Here is an 18,972-nt window from a genome sequence, read left to right on the forward strand (position 1 = left end):
GATTGCGGCGATGGAGGGATCAGGCTGAAGGATGCCCCAGGTATGTATGAATTCTTCCTGTTATATTATCTCAGGTTCACTTACTACATCTGACAGCGGAGGACATTTCTTGCAGTAGATGGTCGGCTGATATCTTTGGGCACTTTCAGAAAACATGCAACATAACAGGAGCCTTCTGTACTCCAGCATGAAAGACTCACCCAGCTTCACTTCAGCGTTCTCAGTCAGCAGCACGTTCTGGCCCTTGATGTCTCGGTGGATAACCTTGTGAGCGTGAAGGTGGGACAGACCCTGGAGACACACAGAGAAAACACTGACATTCGCTTGTGACATCGCCCAACATCACGGACACAAACTACAGAACACCAGCTTTTCAGAAAGTAGAACGCAAACCTGAACTGAAAACTAAACTAAATACTGTATATCTATCGTCCTGCTCCTCAATATAAGTTATTTTTAGAATCCCACATTTTTATTTTGTGTTTAAAAGCTAAAAAAGTGGGTTTCTTTTTTTTAATTGTCTCAGCTGAACTGCTGTGTTCTAAGGGGCCCATACACTGGTCGATTTCAGCCATCGCTCGATTCTATGGAATCGATCAATTTATCAGAAATCGATCCAGGACTGTGGAGTCGGAGTTGGAGTCGAAGCAATTTTGGGCACCCGGAGTCATTTATTTCATAAACTGAGGAGTCGGATGATTTTTGTACAAAATCCACAGCCCTGTTAAGTATTAGAGTAAGGAGTCGGAGTCGAGGCCATTTTGGGTACCCGGAGTCGGAGTCGTGGTTTCATAAACTGAGGAGTCGGAGTTGGAGTCTGAAGATTTTTGTAGCCCTGATCTATTCTATCAAATCTATTGATCAATCAAACTGTGGCCGATTTCAATCAATTTGATCTATGACAGGATAGGTCAATCTGCTGCTAGCAGCAGATCAATGGCCCATAAGGTTGCATTAGATCTAGTGGTCCAATAATGCATTTAGATTGATTTCCAATAGATTTCATTCTGAAATGTATTGGAAATCTGTTCCTAATGTGTGGCACACATCAGATAGATTCCTGTCAGGTTTGTCTTGATGGGCATCTGACAGAAATCTATCTGATGACCGAATCTGCTGCAAATCTATAAGTGTATGGCCACCTCCAGTGTTCCAAAACATCAATCTATTATCTACTGACCTCTTTCAAAATCTATTCCATGCACTATGTTCTCTGCCAGGCTAGAGACTTACCCGCAGGATTTCACGGCAGATATAGGCAATGCAGTCTTCCTTCAGTGCATTACCCTTGGTGTTCTTCACCAAATCTGTGACTGAGCCGGCACCACAGAACTCCATGACCAGCTGCCAGGAGACAAAAAGGAGACGTGACTACAAGGCTTCATCACTACTTTATAGGACCCACTATCGTGAAACATTTAAAAAATTTGAAATGCATCAAAACACAAGAAGTAAATTTCTCTGCATCTCTGTATAGATCCTTTCCAGGGAGTGCCTATGTAAAGAGTAAATGACATACCGAGAATCCCCCATGAAGAGATGGATTAGTCAAAAGGCCTGTCAGTTCCATCAGATTTCTACTAACTACTGTAAGTGACAGGAAAGTAATTTATGGCTCATTTTACTCTGGAGGAAACATATTTTGCTTGCATTTTAAAATTTGTTGTGATACTTACATCCCATTTTATTTACTTCAGACCACACTCCTAACTGGACGCTGGACACACGTCTGAAGGGAAATTGGCGGTGGAAGCCGAGGGCCAAAACTTAGATCCCATTCTATTTACTTTAGGCTCCCCTCCCCCCTTGCCCCAGTAAATGGACGCTGGAAACACAACACGGCTGAAGGGTGATGGTGAGTAACCTCCTTTATGCTTTGCTCATGACTGCATAGACACAAATCTTGCCCGGCATTGGCGGACTGGATAAATAAAACAACTTAATGGCCCGAGAATGGCCAGCGGGCCATAGATTCCCCATGACTATTCTAGAAAGCTGGAAATGTGCAAACAACAAATTGTCTTTGACAAGAGCTTTTGTTTTGCCAGAGTGTTCTCAACTCCAAGTAGACTTGAAGCTTTCACAGGACTCACCCATAGCTGGTCGTCGTTTCCCGGAGGGCTCTTCTTAATGAAGGCTCCGTAGTAGGTCGCAATGTTCCGATGGTGGGAATATTTCTTCAGCATGTTAATCTCCTGTTTAATCTCCTCCTCTTCATCCTGGTCACAAATTATAAGAGGTTACTGAGTAACTTCATATTGTCACCACTAATGTCACCTGCCCCACATGCATCATATTCTAATATCTGGTTAAGATGTTGCATATTATTAAGGTTTGTTGTTAAAGGGATACTGTAGGGGGTCGGGGGAAAATGAGTTGAAGTTACCCGGGGCTTCTAATGGTCGCCCGCAGGCATCCTGTGCCCGCGCAGCCACTCACCGATGCTCCGGCACCGCCTCCGGTTCACTTCTGGAATTTCAGACTTTAAAGTCAGAAAACCACTGCACCTGCGTTGCCATGTCCTCGCTTACCCTGATGTCACCAGGAGCGCACGGCGCAGGTACAGACCATACTGGGCCTGCGTAGTACGCTCCTGGTGCCATCAGAGAGTGAGGACACGGCAACGCAGGCGCAGGGATTTTCAGACTTTAAAATCTGAAATTCCAGAAGTGAACCAGAGGCGCGGCCAGAGCATTGGGGAGTGGCTGCGCAGGCACAGGATGTCTGTGGGGGACCATTAGAAGCCCTGAGTAAGTTCAACTCATTTTCTCTCGACCCCCCTACAGTATTCCTTTAACCCCCTTGGCGGTATGAAAAATACCGCCAGGGGGAAGCGCAACAGTTTTTTTTAATTTTTTTTTTTTATCATGTAGCGAGCCGAGGGCTCGCTACATGATAGCCGCTGCTCAGCGGCATCCCCCCAGCCCCGCCGATCGCCTCCGGCGATAGGCGATCAGGAAATCCCGTTCAAAGAACGGGATTTCCTGGAGGGCTTCCCCCGTCGCCATGGCGACGGGGCGGGATGGGACGTCATTGGGAGACCCGATCCACCCCTCGGCGCTGCCTGGCACTGATTGGCCAGGCAGCGCTCGGGGTCTGGGGGGGGGGGGGGGGCCGCGCGCCGCACCGGATAGCGGCGATCAGGCGCGCGGCGGCGGCGATCGGGGTGCTGGCGCAGCTAGCAAAGTGCTAGCTGCGTCCAGCAAAAAAAAAATTAAGTAAATCGGCCCAGCAGGGCCTGAGCGGCACCCTCCGGCGGCTTACCCCGTGTCACACACGGGGTTACCGCCAAGGAGGTTAAAGTGGACCTTAACGCTTGCACAGCACAGGGAAAACCGAGAGAAATGTATTTAGAGAGAAGAGCCCGTCCATTTCCCCCTCATCTGCAAGTAATCACAAGTGTAATTTGAGCTCTCAGCTGCATCAGCAAAGAAATTTGTCAGTCTCGGCAGACACAGCTAATGTTTAAACACAGGATGTTAATCCTTTGTCTGCTTCCATGAAAGCAGGAATTAGACACTGCAGATTTATTGCTGGACTTCTGTAAGGTGTAACAAAAATGTTTTTCTGTAAAGGTCATTATGCAGTTGGTTATTTTTTAGAGCAGAGTTCAGGTCCACTTTAAACCAAAAATTGGAAACATATTTCTATTAACAAGAATAGACCACAAAAACAAATACACATTATAGCAGCAGACTGATCACTCCATATAAAACAGGGCAAAGTTTGACATCTGATGAAGGAGTTTATCCATAACATGTAATGTCTTGTTCCTGAATATAGCGATTTGAATTGCAGCCAGTGGAGTGCCGTCTCTTTTGTTTGGAGGTTACCTCAAAACCGTGTGAGCGGTCCGGTTTGAGACTTGGCACCGGCAAAATATCAGGTTGAGTACACCTGAAATAGCTGTAGTCGTGGCAACTACACACAATAAGGATTGCCAAAGTTATCGGTGGTCTTGTGGTATAGAAGACTTGTTTAAAGAGGAACTCCAGTGAGAATAACATAATAAGAAAGTGCTTCATTTTTACAATAGTTATGTATAAATGATTTACCAGTCAGTGTTTGCTCATTGTACAATCTTTCCTCTCCCTGATTTACATTCTGACATTTATCACATGGTGACATTTCTAATGCTGGCAGGTGATGTCAGTGGAAGGAGATGCGGCTTTCTTTTTTGGCAGTTGGAAACAGCTCTTATTTCCCACAATGCAGCAAGGCTCCCACAGTGTAATGTCGGTACCATGGTCCTGACATCACACTGTGGGAGGGGTTTCACCACAATATCAGCCATACAGAGCCCTCTAATGATCTGTTTGTGAAAGGTAAAGATTTCTCATGGGAAAGGGGGTATCAGCTACTGATTGGGATGAAGTTCAATCCTTGATTATGGTTTCTCTTTCACGCAGTTGTGAAGTAACACTTTTCTGCTCAGAAAACAAGGAGGAGGAGGACCACACTTACCAATATTTGTAAAGTTTTGTGCTCGTTCTTTAAAAAAGAAATGTTTGATTTTGTTTTTCTGCTTATTAAAGCAAACTTGTGAGGGAAAAAAAAGACAAGCTCTTGTTGAGTATAGAAGGTCCCAGCTCTGGATTGGTGGGCTTGAGGAAGATGGGGAAAGCCTCTGTACTATAGAAGCTTCCCCTTACTAAGGTTGGTAACTTTTACTCTATTTCCTACTTCAGAATGGCCACAATTCACTCAGCTTATCTGCTGTCTTTAATCATATTTCTGAGCTGTTTCCACTGTTGTCTCCATGGTGATGTCATTTAGTATTCACTAAGCAATTTACCTCATACAGTCTTAAGTTAAGGATTCTGTGTTTAAATTAAGGAGTGATTCCTCAAGTTAAGGTTCCAATCCTTAAATTAACAATTGAATCCTAAACTTAAAGGACAAGTGAAGTGAGAAGAATACGGAGGCTGCCAAATTCATTTCCTTCGGACGCTACGGGGGGGACGCCGCAGGGAGGGGGGAAGCATGTAGCTAGCGCTAGGCTAGCTACATGCTAAAAAAAAAAAAAAAAGTGAAAAAAACCATCCCGCGGCTGCGCAGCCGCACTTCTCATACCGCCAGTGAGGTTAATTGTATATGTTTACATGTATTTTAAGATTTTCGCGACAGAGGTCCTTTAAAAGGAAATAAATATGGGAGCCTCCATATCTCTCTCCCTTCAATTGTCCTTTAAAGAAAACATCCAAGGTAGACAAAAAAAAAATGAAACGTACTTACCCGGAGCTTCCTCCAGCCCCTGGCAGCAGATATGTCCCTTGCTGCAGCTCCCGGAAACCCCTCCGGTGCAGATGCCGACCTCGCTTGGTCAGCGGTGCTTGTGCAGCTTATAGAGCTCCTACAGAGATGTTGCAGTGTAGTTACTTCCTGGCTTGCTGGAAGCACAGGAAGGGTTAAACTCCTGGGTTACATATTATAGCTCTCAAATCAGCAGAGAGCTGGGAGCTCTGATTACACTAGCTCATTACTTGCTGAGATGGGAGAATTAGACAGGCTGTTGTCTATAAACACACAGGATAGATTTCTCTGTGTTGTTCTTCCTTCTCTACTGTGCAGTACAAGAAACGTACTGCGAACGAGGATGAGCACAGCCAGGGCCGCACAGGCGCAGTGGACGTCGAATTGCAAGTCGGCGCTACCGAAACTGTGCCGCGGCGGGGAACAAGAGGATCGTTGAGGACCGGCGTGGGCACAGAGCGGCTGCAGGGGGCTGGAAGAAGCCCCAGGCAAATAACTTTTTCCTTTATCTTCATGTTTCCTTTAAGGCCAGTATATAAAATGATTATGGTTCTGAGTCACCGTAGCTTTTTGCACATTTATAATAATGTGTACTTAAAACAAGTCTTCTGATCAATAATGCAATCTGGATGCATCATTTATTTTTATTTTGTTTAGCAAGAAAAAGCTTTACAGTACTTATATGAATAAAAGATAGTTTACAAAACCACAGATGTTGTACAACATTGGCACGGTAGCACGGGGCCGGAGACATCGATCTCGTCGATATTCCCTTTCTATCGCAGAAAAGTCTAACAGTAGGTTAACATGATTCATCCCAAGGGAGTCACCAGCTGCACCACAGTTTAACCACTTAAGGACGAAGGGCTTTAACCTCGCTGCAGGACCGTACAACTCAGCACACAAGTGATCCTCCCTCCCCCCTTTTCTGCCCACCAACACAGCTTTCTGTTGGTGGGCTCTGATTGCTCCCAGGATGTTTATTTTATAAATATTCTTTTCTTAATAAACAATTGTTTTATTATTTTTCTAATCCTCCCTCCCACAGCCAGCCAATCAGTGTGATCGGCTGTCATAGGCTTCCCTGCCGCCCAGGGGACAGCCGTGTCACACGGCTGTCCCCAGTACAGCGCTGCTGTGGATTACAGCACTGTACACAGTAAATAGACGGCTGTTTCGCCGTCTTAAGCTACATACACACGGGGGACCTTTGTGGCTAGTCGCTAGCGCATAGGGGACGCGCACGCGACAGCCCGGCAACAGCTCCGCCCGTGCGACAGCTGTCTACACGTCTCTGCCCAAAGGCAGAGACGCGGCGGAAGCTGTTGCCGAAGGTTCCTCCCCCCGCCGGAAGCTCCATACATTGTGTATGGAGTTGCTGTCGCTAGTCCGCATACACACGGCGGACTAGCGACAATTGCGGCGAAGTTGCGGTGACAGCTGTTGCCGGCGATTGAACAAGTCAATCGCCTGGTGACTGCTCGGAGTAGCAACGGTTCAGGGAACGCGCGTTCGTCATACACACGGGCGACCTGTCGCCGCAACACACGCGTGCCACAACAGTCTCCGAGCGACGCTGGGGATCACCGGCTGGGAGGCATTCAAGTGGAGAAGCACGCATCAGCACGTGTGATCTCCTACAAAAGAACGCCCATCGGCGTAACGCAGTCCCTTAGTGGTTAACCACTTAAGCCCACAGGGTTGTTTATTTTTTGCATCTGAGCAACTTTCACCTCCCATTCATTTGCCAATAACTTTATCACTACTCATCACAATGAATTGATCTATATCCTGTTTTTTCTGCCACCAATTAGGCTTTCTTTGGGCGATACATTTTGCTAAGAATTAATTTATTCTAAATCCATTTTTAACAGGAATATTAAGAAAGAAATGGAAAAAATTCATTATTTCTCAGTTTTTGGCCATTATAGTTTGAAATTAATACATGCTACTCTAATTAAAACTTATGTATTTTATTTTCCCATTTGTCCCGCTTATTACACCATTTAAATTATGTCCCTATCACAATGTATGGCGCCGATATTTTATTTGTAAATAAAGGTGCATTTGTTCAATTTGTGTCCATCACTATTTACAAGCCTATAATTTAAAAAATTATATTAATATACTCCTTTGACATGCATATTTTAAAAGTTCAGACCCTTAGGTAACTATTTATGTTTTGTTTCGGTTTTTTTAATTGTAATTTTTTAAATATTTTTTTATTAAAAATTTGATTTGGGTAATTTTTGGTGTGGGAGGTAAACAGCTAATTTTAAATGTAAAAAAAAATGTATTTATTAAAAAAAAATGGATGTGGGTGTAGTTTTACTATTTGGCCACAAGATGGCTACAGTCAAAAAGTCCTGGAAGCGTACGATCAAGCTTCCAGGAAGCATTAGGAGGATGGGAAACTTTTTTAACTCAGAAAAACCGCAGCCTCTGATAAGAGGCTGTCGGTTTTTCTGCGGGGGCTTCAATCAATGAATGGGATCTGTAATCCCATTCATTGATCGCTGGGCTAAGGGCCAGCGGCGGGAGCGCGCGCAGCATATCTGGATGAGAATGTTCGTCCAGATAGGTTTAAAGGTACCCTAAACTGAGAAGGATATGGATTTTTCCTTCTAAAATAATACCAGTTGCCTGACTCTCCTGCTGATACTGTGTCTCTAATACTTTTAGGCACAGCCCCTGAACAAGCATGCAGATCAGGTGCTCTGACTGAAGTCAGACTGGAGTAGTTGCATGCGTGTTTCAGGTGTGTGATTCAGCCACTACTGCAGCTAAAGAGATCAGCAGGACTGTCAGGCAACTGGTATTGTTTAAAAGGAAACCTCCATATCCCTCTCAGTTTAGGTTCCCTTTAAAGTACTCCTGACCTGGTACATGGGCCTTATACTTATAAAATGTTTTATTACTGGTGCTGTGTGACTAGCACACAGCACCATCCTCCTACTTCCAGCGCCCCCGTTCAGACATAAAATATGTGCGGGGAGGAAGTGACAATTCTTCCTCCCCTCTGCTCATTTATAATTCATCCCCCTCCACCTGCCGCTATAGTTCCCCTTATGATATACTGCACACAGCGCACAGGGGAGATGCGCTGAGAGCAATCCTGTGATATTTGAGGTTGGATATCCTTCTGACTTCAAATACCACACGATCGCTATCAGCGCATCTCCCCTGCGTGCTGTGTGCAGTATATCATAAGGGGAACTATAGCGGCAGGTGGAGGGGGATGAATTATAAACGAGCAGAGGGGAGGAAGAACTGTCACTTCCTCCCCGCACATAATCGAGGTTCTGCCTCAGTTGAAGATTATGACTGAGCAGAATGAGGACTACAGGGGGCACAGGAGGAGGGGTGCTGCGTGCTAGTCACAGCACCAGTAATTAAACAATATTAAAGTAGGAGGAGGGAAAGGGAACCAGGTCAGGAGTACTTTAGGGCTCGTTTCCACTGTAGTGGTGCGGAATCGCCTGGATTCCACCGCTGAAGAAATTGCATGCGGCTGCGTTTCCCCATGCGGATTTACCCGCGATTTCGCATGCGATTTCGCATGGCAAGGAGCCAGGCGAATTTAACCATGTCACTGCCTGTGTAAAGTTCCATTGCCTTTCATGTGAAATCGCCTGCAAAATCGCGGGGAAATCCGCATGACAAAGCCGCATGCGATTTCCCTACTGAATGCATTAGCGGCGATTCGCCCGCATTCCTGCCGCACGCGAAATCTGACGACCCTGTCGTGCAGATTTTTCCCGCACCGAAAAACGCCGCCGCCGCACACGTGGAAACAGCCCCATCCACTAACATTGAGTATGCGAATCCGCATGCAGTGCCCGCATGCGGATTCGCTATAGTGGAAACGAGCCCTTAAAGAGAAACTCTGACCAAAAGTTGAACTTTATCCCAATCGGTAGCCAATAACCCCTTTCCCATGAGAAATGTATTCCTTTTCACAAACAGACCATCAGGGGGCACTGTATGACTGATATTGTGGTGAAAGCCCTCCCACAAAGAAATTCTGAGTACGTACTCTTGGCAGTTTCCTGTCTGTGAACCCTGTTGCATTGTGGGAAATAGCTGTTTACAGCTGTTTCCAACTGCCAAAGCAGCAGCTACATCACCTGTCAGCAGTAACAATGTCACCATGTAATAAATGTCAGAATATAAATCAGGGATTTAAAATATTTTACAATGGGCAAACACTGACAAAATCATTTATACATAATTATTGTAAATAATACAATACAATAAAAATGAAGCACTTTTTTAATTACATTATTTTCACGGTAGTTCCGGACCACTATCGCAAAAAAAGTAGGCAGTTAAAATCTTTATTTGGTTCTCTTTGCTTTCAACAGCATTTCCTGAACAACAGTTTAACTGCCAAAATAGTAAAGCTGGCCACTAACGGTCCAATTTCTAGCGAAAAATCGTTTGAGCGATCAGAAATTCTGATCGGATTGGTTGTAAATAATCTCCATTGGTGGACACAATCGATTATGAACGAGTGAAAAAAAATGTCGCCCGAAAGAATTTTCGTCGAACGAAAATTTGGATTTTCTTGGTGGTCGTGATAGATAGGAAGCAATGATTGGTTAGTTGATGGTGTAGTGAACGATTTTTCGTCCGATCAGAATATCTGATCGCTCGAACGATTTTTCGCTAGAAATTGGACCGTTAGTGGCCAGCTTAAGATACCAGCCAGCCTCCGTAATCACTTGCACGCTATTTTGTCAGTTAGACTTTGCAACTGCTGTTTAGGAAATGCTGTTGAAAACAAAGAAAACCCTGAGAATGCCCCACGAGGAGATGGACTGGCCCAAAACCTATCAGATTTTAACTATCTACTTTTTTCACGATAGTGGTCTTTCAAAGAGGCACTGTAGTGACAAAGTGGAATGCAATAAAGTATTCCGGATACCCACTATTAAGTCATATCCTGGTTTCTCCATCAGAAACACTTCAGATATCTATATACAGTATTGCTGTATGTTGGTAAGTAGCCCCGCCCTCCCAGTGATGTCACAGCCTAGGCTGTTAAGCTATGCAGAATTCTTCTCCCCTATTTTGTACTAGCTTCGGGACTCTCCGTAATCAAACATTCTGCAGTGATGCACCTGGCAGGAAATAAGCCACTAGAGGCTACTAGCACTCGAGAACTTGGCTAGATGTTTAGGGATCTTGTAAGCCTCGGGGAGGCTATAACCTTCTGTCAGCCTCTCCCAGACGCACGGAGAGGCTAACTTAGGCTCGGTTCACATTAACGTTAAGCAGCGGACTGGAAACGGAACGGATACCTTTACAGAGGATGAAAGAATGTTAACCAATAAAACCGTTCACATCCGTTCCGCTTGAACGAATCCGCTCCATATGATCTGCAGAACGGAGCACAAGTTTGCTGCAGTACCAATTTTTTTTGGGCCGCTGAGCCCACCCGACCGGAAACGGAAACTAAAGCCCTGCATTGGGCACAGTGGGAGAACGGAACGTTTCTTCACACTAGTGAAGAAGCTAACCATTCTAGGGCTGAAACAACGGAGGGTGGAGATCTGGGGATGCTCCACTGGGGGTGGGGGTCTGGGGGATGTGGGGACTAGGGACCAGACTCCTGCGGGTGAGGGAGGGAGAGTTTCTTACCCAGACTTCCGTCTCTTCCCCTTCACGTCATGTGACTACCACGCTTTCCGGTAGTCACGTGACGCAAGGGGAGAGATGGAAGCCTGGGTAAGAAAACTATACCTCTCTATCCCTCACCCACCCACCCGCTCAGCAGACCGGAGTGGCAACTGAGTGATCAGACCCTCTTTGAAGAATCCGTTTGCCAGTGTGCACCAAGCCATACGGTTCCAATGAACTGGAGACTGGATCCACTTTACCGGATCCTTTTGGCTTTAAAATTCAGTGTGAACTGAGCCTTAGGCACAACAGCCTCATCACACTCTATATGATCAATGCTGGCGAATTCTAGGAGCCATTGAAGATGCATCCATAGTAACAGAATGTGTCGCTAGCCTGTAGGCTACTGACATGTCTATACAGCATCTGCCATGAACTGTCACCTGAGGGATTGCTTCCAGTTGGGCAACAGTAATCTCATGTGTGTAGCCAGCTCTAGACCATTGCATAGCCATAGTCCGTGATCCCGTCTAATGCTCTCTACCACTCAACGTTATATGCATCTTCTCCAGAGTGTTTCTAAAACTGGGTGCTAGGAATGTTTACATCTGCTGTCAGTCAACGGATTAGTCCAGGTGTAAAAACGCTAACTATGGCTCCTGCTCTGGGCACCTCATTATTACTTGTGCAGTAAGCTGGGGATTTATGGTCAATCGGTATTCCCAAACACTGTATCATCATTGCCATGGTTGCAAAGTGGTGTGGTGTGGTTTGGGCTCACTAATGTTTTGTAAATTCTTAGCCAATGCCATTAACACTAAATAAGAAAAAGACCAGCACGGATTTAGGTTTCGGCCAATTACATAATAAACGTGGAATTTCCCGTATAACAGAGCTGCAGTGGAAAAACAAGCAGCTTTTTTAAAAAATCCGGTCCGCAGGTCTGGTAAAGCAACTTCCATACGAGGAGATGTGGGCTGTCGCTTTTGGCAATGACAAGTCAGTTGGATTATACTCCGCTTTAAAGAGATGATGGGGGAAGGTAATTTATTACACACAACACAAGCTCTTACACAAGGCTCTGTAAACACTCTTACCTCCGTCACGTCCATGACCTTGATGGCGGCAAGTTGTCCTGTCTTGACGTGACGGCCCTAAAATAAAACACAGGAATGGCACTTTTAAGAAAACTGTGAAAAAGTAGTTAGTGAGGATTTAGTTCAAGACCTCCAATACACTTACAGAGGAATTTTTAGCGAAAAGGGGAAAAAATACTGTAAATCAATACATTGCTAAGTGAGAAGTAAAAGAATAGAAGATCAAGAAATTTATATTCACCGTGTAATTTGTTCATGTTTGATCCACAATCAGCCTGCCAGTAATCATCTTTACTACTGGCAGACATGAAAAAAAAAAACAAGTAAAAAAACATACTACAGAGAGATCTGCAGCAGCTCCTGCATAGAACTTACTCAGGCACGGGATTACCGCTCCGAGTTGCGGCTTTCCATCAGGGCTGTGGAGTCGGTACAAAAATCTTCCGACTCCAATTCCTCAGTTTATGAAACCACGACCCCGACTCCAACTCAGACTCAGACTCCGGGTAACCAAAATGGCCCCGACTCAGACTCCTCGACTCCGACTCCCTAGTCTAATATTTAACAGGGCTGTGGATTTTGTAAAAAAAAAAAAAAAAAAAAAAAAAATCACCCGACTCCGACTCCTCAGTTTATGAAACCACTGACTCAGACTCCAGGTGCCCAAAATTGCCCCAATTCCGACTCCTGGACTTCGACTCCACGGCCCTGCTTTCCATCCCGAGCCTGACTCGGGATTACCGCTGAGGTTAAAGGGAGTCTGAAGCGAGAATAAAAATAAAAACAGATACTCACCTAAGGAGAGGGAAGGCTCTGGGGTCCTATAGAGCATTCCTTTTCTCCTCCCAGTCCCCGCATTCCACTGCTCTGTTCCATGTTGGGCTGGCTTTGGCAGCCTACAGAAGCACTCGGGCTTCCTAAGACGGGGCGATCCGTACTGCACACGTGCTAGCATACTATCTCGCGCACTAGCACATGCGCAGTACAGAGCCGCTGGTCTTCGGTAGCCTGAGTGCTTCCGAAGACTGCCGAGGTCTCCTGCGGCGGGAGATTGAAACGGAGGAGTCTGCGGAGGGACGAGGACACCGGGAGAGGTGCGGGAAGGCTCTATAGGACCCAGAGCCTTCCCTCTCCTTAGGCGAGTATCTGCTTTTTTTATTTTTAGTCTCACTTCAGACTCACTTTAAAGTAATCCAGAAGTCAAGGAAAAAATAAACCTTAGGTACTCACCTCAGTGGTGCATAGTCCAGAGGCTTTTCATATTTTCATACATTGTCCCATTACAGCGCGGGGTTCCTCTAATACTTGAGTGTGAGTGCAGCCATGGAAGAGTATCTGTGCACAAGCGCATTTCTTCTGCAAGGCTTGCATAACCGTAGTCACGTATGCACAGTACGGCCGCGCTCACACTATGAAGACACGGAGGGTTCCAGTGCTGGAACAGTACAGAGTAAGAAGATACAAAAAGCCTCTGGACTATCCTGAGACGTCTCACTAATGAGCAAAGTATCTCTCTTTTTATCCTTGACTTCTGAACAGGGCTGTGGAGCCGGGAGTCCAGGAGGCGGAGCAATTTTGGGTACCTGGAGTCGGAGTCAGTGGTTTCAATAAAATGATGATTTTTGAACCAAATACGTAGCCTTTGTAAATAGACTAATGATGCCCATAACATGGCACATTTTTTTCATCCAATCTTACCCTTTCTATATAGTATAGGGGTAAATTAAGTGAATATACTGAAAGAATAATTTAAGCAGTTCCCTTAAATTACATAGAAATGGTAAGATTGGATGAAAAAAATTGTACCATGTATGGGCACTATAAGGAGTTGAAAGCTGCATAAACTGAGGAGTCGGATGATTTTTGTACCGACTCCATACCCCTCCACATTAAAGGGGTTCTGAAGTCAGAATTACCAGACAAGCGTAACAATTATATCTGCACAAACTATTTTAAGCAGCACCTCAATTACCATATTCTTAAAGGGATCCAAGCAGCTTTTTTCTGCAGTTTGTCCTGGTTTCTAATAGCTGTAGGAGCTGACATTTCCCCCTCCTCCCCTTTCCTCATTTATTCAGGGGAAGGTGTGAATGCAATCACGTGCAACTTCCCTAAGCTGTTTGAAGCACAGTGTCTATTTCCCCACCTTGCCTGCTAATCAAAGCTTTTGTTTGCACTGAGGAGGGGGCAGCAGCACACAAGAGAAGACTCAAAGGACACTGGGGGACCTGAGAGACTATAGGGGGCTGGAAGAAGCCCCATGTAAATCTAATTTTACAGTGCGATTCAGGTTTGCTTTAAAGGAACATGTGACATGAGGAGATAGACATGTGTTTGTACAGTGCCTAGCACACAAATAACTATGCTGTGTTCCTTTTTTTCTTTCTCTGCCTGAAAGAGTTAAAAATCAGGTATGCAAGTGAGTGTTTCTATCTGGGTTGGGACCAGGTCGGACTATAGCGTAACCCTCACTGATTTGGAATTACAGTCATAAAACACTTTCCTGGCAGAAAAATGGCTTCTGAGAGCAGAAGAGAGATAAAAAGGGCAACAGTTCATAGATTTTAGCTCTGGCATACTTCAATGAATGAGTCATTAAAAAAGGCCATGAAACGGTAAAAACTTAAAACTTGGATTTCAATCTAAAATAAAACTGTGGGATAACTAAAAAAGTCATTATTAGGAGAAGGAGGATAGATACAATTGTTTATCTCATTTTTTTTTTCACCTCGGATGTCCTTTCAGATTAAAGGCTTCAGCATCTGTACATATGGCAGAATTATTATTATTTATTGTATTTATAAAGCGCCAACATATTACGCAGCGCTGCACAATAGATAAATGGGTTAACATACAGGTAGAACATATACCGTATATACTCGCAAGCAAGCCGAATTTTTGACCCCCCAAAAGTGGGCCAAAAGTTGGGGGGTCGGCTTGCTTGCGAGTCATGGGTGGGTTGGTGGATAGGTGCTGTCCCTCCCCGCTCCCCCCGCGGCCACCGCTGCTATTACCTTAGGCGGCGCCGCTGCCTCTATCCCCGTCCTCCTCCGGTAACTCATTCACAGCAGCGCGCCCCCCGCTGCTGTGATGACGCAGGAAACCATAGAGAGCGGTTCCCATAGTAACGGCATCGCGCTACAGGAAGCCGCTCTCTATGGTTTCCTCGTCATCACAGCAGCGAGAGGCGCGCTGCTGTGAATGAGTTACCGCCCGGAGGAGGACGGGGATAGAGGAAGCGGCGCCGCCTAAGGTAATAGCGGCGGCGGCCGCGGGGGGAGCGGGGAGGGACAGCACCTACCCACCCATACTGGGGCACTATGCTAGCTATATGGGGCACTATGCTAGCTATATGGGGCACTATGCTAGCTATATGGGGCACTATACTAGCTATAATGGGGCACTATACTAGCTATAATGGGGCACTATACTAGCTATACTGGGGGCACTATACTAGCTATACTGGGGGCACTATACTAGCTATACTGGGGGCACTATACTAGCTATACTGGGGGCACTATACTAGCTATACTGGGGGCACTATACTAGCTATACTGGGGGCACTATACTAGCTATACTGGGGGCACTATACTAGCTATAATGGGGGCACTATACTGAGCACTATACTGGGGGCACTATACTAGCTATACTGGGGGCACTATACTAGCTATACTGGGGGCACTATACTAGCTATAATGGGGCACTATACTAGCTATAATGGGGGCACTATACTGAGCACTATACTGGGGGCACTATACTAGCTATACTGGGGGCACTATACTAGCTATACTGGGGGCACTATACTAGCTATAATGGGGCACTATTACTGAGCACTATACTAGCTAAACTGGGGCACTTCACTAGCTATACTGAGCACTATACTAGCTATACTGAGCACTATACTAGCTATACTGAGCACTATACTAGCTATACTGAGCACTATACTAGCTATACTGGGGCATTTTACTTGCTATACTGAGCACTACCTACCTATACTGGGCACTATACTAGCTATACTGGAACATACTGGGGGGATCACGCGGCCAGCGTTTCCTACCCCCGGCTTACATGAGGGTCAATCATTTTTTCCTGTTTTTTGGGGTAAAAGTGGGGGGGTCGGCTTACATGCGGGTCGGCTTGCTTGCGAGTATATACGGTACGTAAAGTCACAACAAAACAAGATCATGCAAATGATTTGATAACAATACAGTGTCATAGGTCAAAATAGAGACTGTTCGAGTCTACAAGAGGGGTGGTTGTGAGTAAGATTGCATAATCAAGCTGGATACATTAGGGAGGAGGGCCCTGCCAGAGGCTTACAATCTAAAGGGTGGGGTGGAGACAATAGGTGCATTTTTTGAGAGGGGGTCTAACAGAACATATTATGGTGCTGGTGTAGGGGGGTATGCGAGCGTGAAGAGGTGAGTCTTGAGAATGTCACCCATAACAATTATCATTGGGTGAACTGCAACAGGCGCTGACATAAACGCGTGCTCATGTCAAACCAAGAAGGTCCTATGTGTATTTCCTTATTGTAGCGTAGAGTAAGGCACAAGGAGATCACGTAGTGAACTTTTGACAACTAGGAACCGGGGTGGGGATCGGGATGACAGAGTGACTTTCGTTACGGAATACAGCCTTGAATTTAATAAAATCACAAATATTGTGAGGAAATATCTTCCAGTACTGAATTTCGAACCTAAACTCAAAGTTATCCTAAAACAAGGATGTCGTTTCTCTGCCAGACGGGCACGCACACTAGGGTCTATTCTTTCTCCGAGTTACTTTCAGTAAGCTTGCCACGGTGGGATCTTACCCGTGTGGTTTCTCAACGTGCAATTACTGCCATTGTCACAAAAAGGGTTCCTCTATTCTTTCCTTTGCGACTGGTAATAGTCTCCCCATCAAACAGTATGTAAACTGTGACACGAGGTGCGTTATTTATGTTATTTCTTGCACCTCTTGTCGCTTACAATACGTGGGGTGCACCACTCGCAATTTGAGAGCCCGCATTGCAGAACATTATTGTGGCACTAATTGGAAGACTTTTAAAAAGTCGGCAGTGTCTAAACACTTTAAAAATGTTCATGAGGGTAATCTTTCTTCTTTTACCTTTCAAGGGGTGGAACGTATAGTGAGTCCTAAGGGCTCTTTCACACTAGAGGCTGCGGTAGAAAAGACTGAAAGTCAGCCTTTTGCTTAACGCCAATACATAGCGTTTTCAAAGCGTTTTGAAAGAGTTTTACAGCCCATATGAAAACGTCCTTTTTTTTTTTCTTCTATAAAAATAAGTGAACAAGATAGCTGTAAAACGCTTTGAAAAGGCTTTGAAAAGGCTGAAGTTGGCGTTTTCCATTGACTATCACTGAAACACCAACAGCCAACTTCGGCTGAAAACAGGCCTGAAAAAGCTCCTGGGAGCGTTGAAACGCAACGCTCCAAAACGCCGAGTTAGATGTCAAAGGTAAAATGAAAGTCTATGGACTTTCTTTTACCTAGCAAAACGCCAACTTCGGCCGTGGCGTTAAAACACCGAAAAATCCCTCTGGTGTGAAAGGGCCCTAAGAGAGGTGGAGATACCTACAAACTACTTTTGAGGCGAGAAGCCTATTGGATACATAGGATGGACACTCGTACTCCTATGGGTCTCGATACACGCTGGGATTTAAACCTAGTTTACGATTGTTGAATTTATTTACATGTTTGTTCTCCCTCCGATTCTCTCTCATTCATGGAATCCATACATCCCTTTTTTTTCACCCCCCCCCCCTTCCTTTTCCTTCTCTCCTTTGCTGAATAGGCTACTATATGAACTTTAAGGTTCTCATGTTCTTTCCAGTGATCGTTTTTTACATTACTTTTTAACATTTGCTGATGGCTGTTATTAATCATAATTGAGTACATTCATGAATGTTTGTATATTTGCTGTGTCTCTTTTAAGATGATGTATGTGTGTAATGTTCCCTTTAAGGCGAGGGCTGGTTGAGGTATAGGGTGGAGTTTTCTTTCCTCCCACCTACATAAAGCCCTCCCCTTGCAGGTTCACCTTTAACTATGACTAAGGGCAGATTGTAAGCCCGACACGCGTCCGTTGAACCTTGTGATTTTATTGCATCTGCCATGTGGAATTCCTGAATAAAGAATACCAGCAATTTTCTACCACTGCTTGGTTTGCGGATCCTTCTGTATATAGCGTAGAGTAAGGATTGCACCATCTGCTACTACTGTGTAGTCTTTCCGGAGACAAGGTGCAGTCCCCCAAACAGGTCAGCGCTGCCTCAGGGAACAGTAAGTAGCACAGAAGAGAATACACAGTCCAAGGCGATTGCCAGAGACCTTTAGACTTGTTAAGCTACATACCCACTGGCAGATGCAGCCAGATGGATCGAGAATCTCTGCCAACAAACAGTCGTTCCCCCAATCCATCTGGCTGAATCTGCAAGCGTCGTTTGCAATGTCGGAAAAAAGATCACGTAAACAATTGTTTATACGATAGCGGTATAACCCACACAAGTCAATGAGGATTGCAATAATCTCACTCAAAACATAACTAAAATGTTAATACATGATCTTCTAATATCTCACCTGGACTAATGTAACATATTACTTTGTGGACTATCGACCGGCCCCGCTCCAATCTGTACTGAACTCAGCTGCTCGTCTCATTCATCTTTCTTGTCACTCCTCCTATGCTGCTCCTCTCTGTCAAGCTCATCATTGGCTGCCACCTAACCAGAGGATCCAGTGCAAACTCTTCACCCATACCTACAAAGCTCTCTACAATCTCTCTCCCCCTGTCCATATCCTCACTAATATCCAGATACAAACCCAATCGCAATCTCAGATCTGCACGTGATCTTCTGTTCTCCACCTCTAGAATTTCCTCACATTCACGCTTACAAGATTTTCCATGCGCATCAACCCTCCTCTGGAATGCCCTCCCTCAACACATCCGTCACTTGCCAACCTTGGTTTCCTTTAAAGGAGTTGTGTGTGTGTG

General features: G+C 45.2%; 1 protein-coding gene across 9 annotated transcripts in view; it reads right to left on the reverse strand.

Annotated features, from left to right (window-relative positions):
- MINK1 (misshapen like kinase 1) overlaps positions 1–18,972 on the reverse strand; it is a 189,618-nt gene that overhangs the window by 62,033 nt on the left and 108,613 nt on the right. For all 9 annotated transcript variants that reach the window (XM_068273959.1, XM_068273951.1, XM_068273956.1 and 6 more), the window contains exons 3-6: positions 11,973–12,029; positions 2,094–2,219; positions 1,234–1,344; positions 201–291 (exon numbers count right to left, since the gene is read on the reverse strand). In XM_068273959.1, coding sequence (XP_068130060.1) covers positions 201–291; positions 1,234–1,344; positions 2,094–2,219; positions 11,973–12,029 — 385 coding nt within the window. The remainder of the gene's footprint in view (positions 1–200; positions 292–1,233; positions 1,345–2,093; positions 2,220–11,972; positions 12,030–18,972) is intronic.

Source organism: Hyperolius riggenbachi, chromosome 3 (assembly GCF_040937935.1).
Source record: "Hyperolius riggenbachi isolate aHypRig1 chromosome 3, aHypRig1.pri, whole genome shotgun sequence".
Classification (NCBI taxonomy): domain Eukaryota; kingdom Metazoa; phylum Chordata; class Amphibia; order Anura; family Hyperoliidae; genus Hyperolius; species Hyperolius riggenbachi.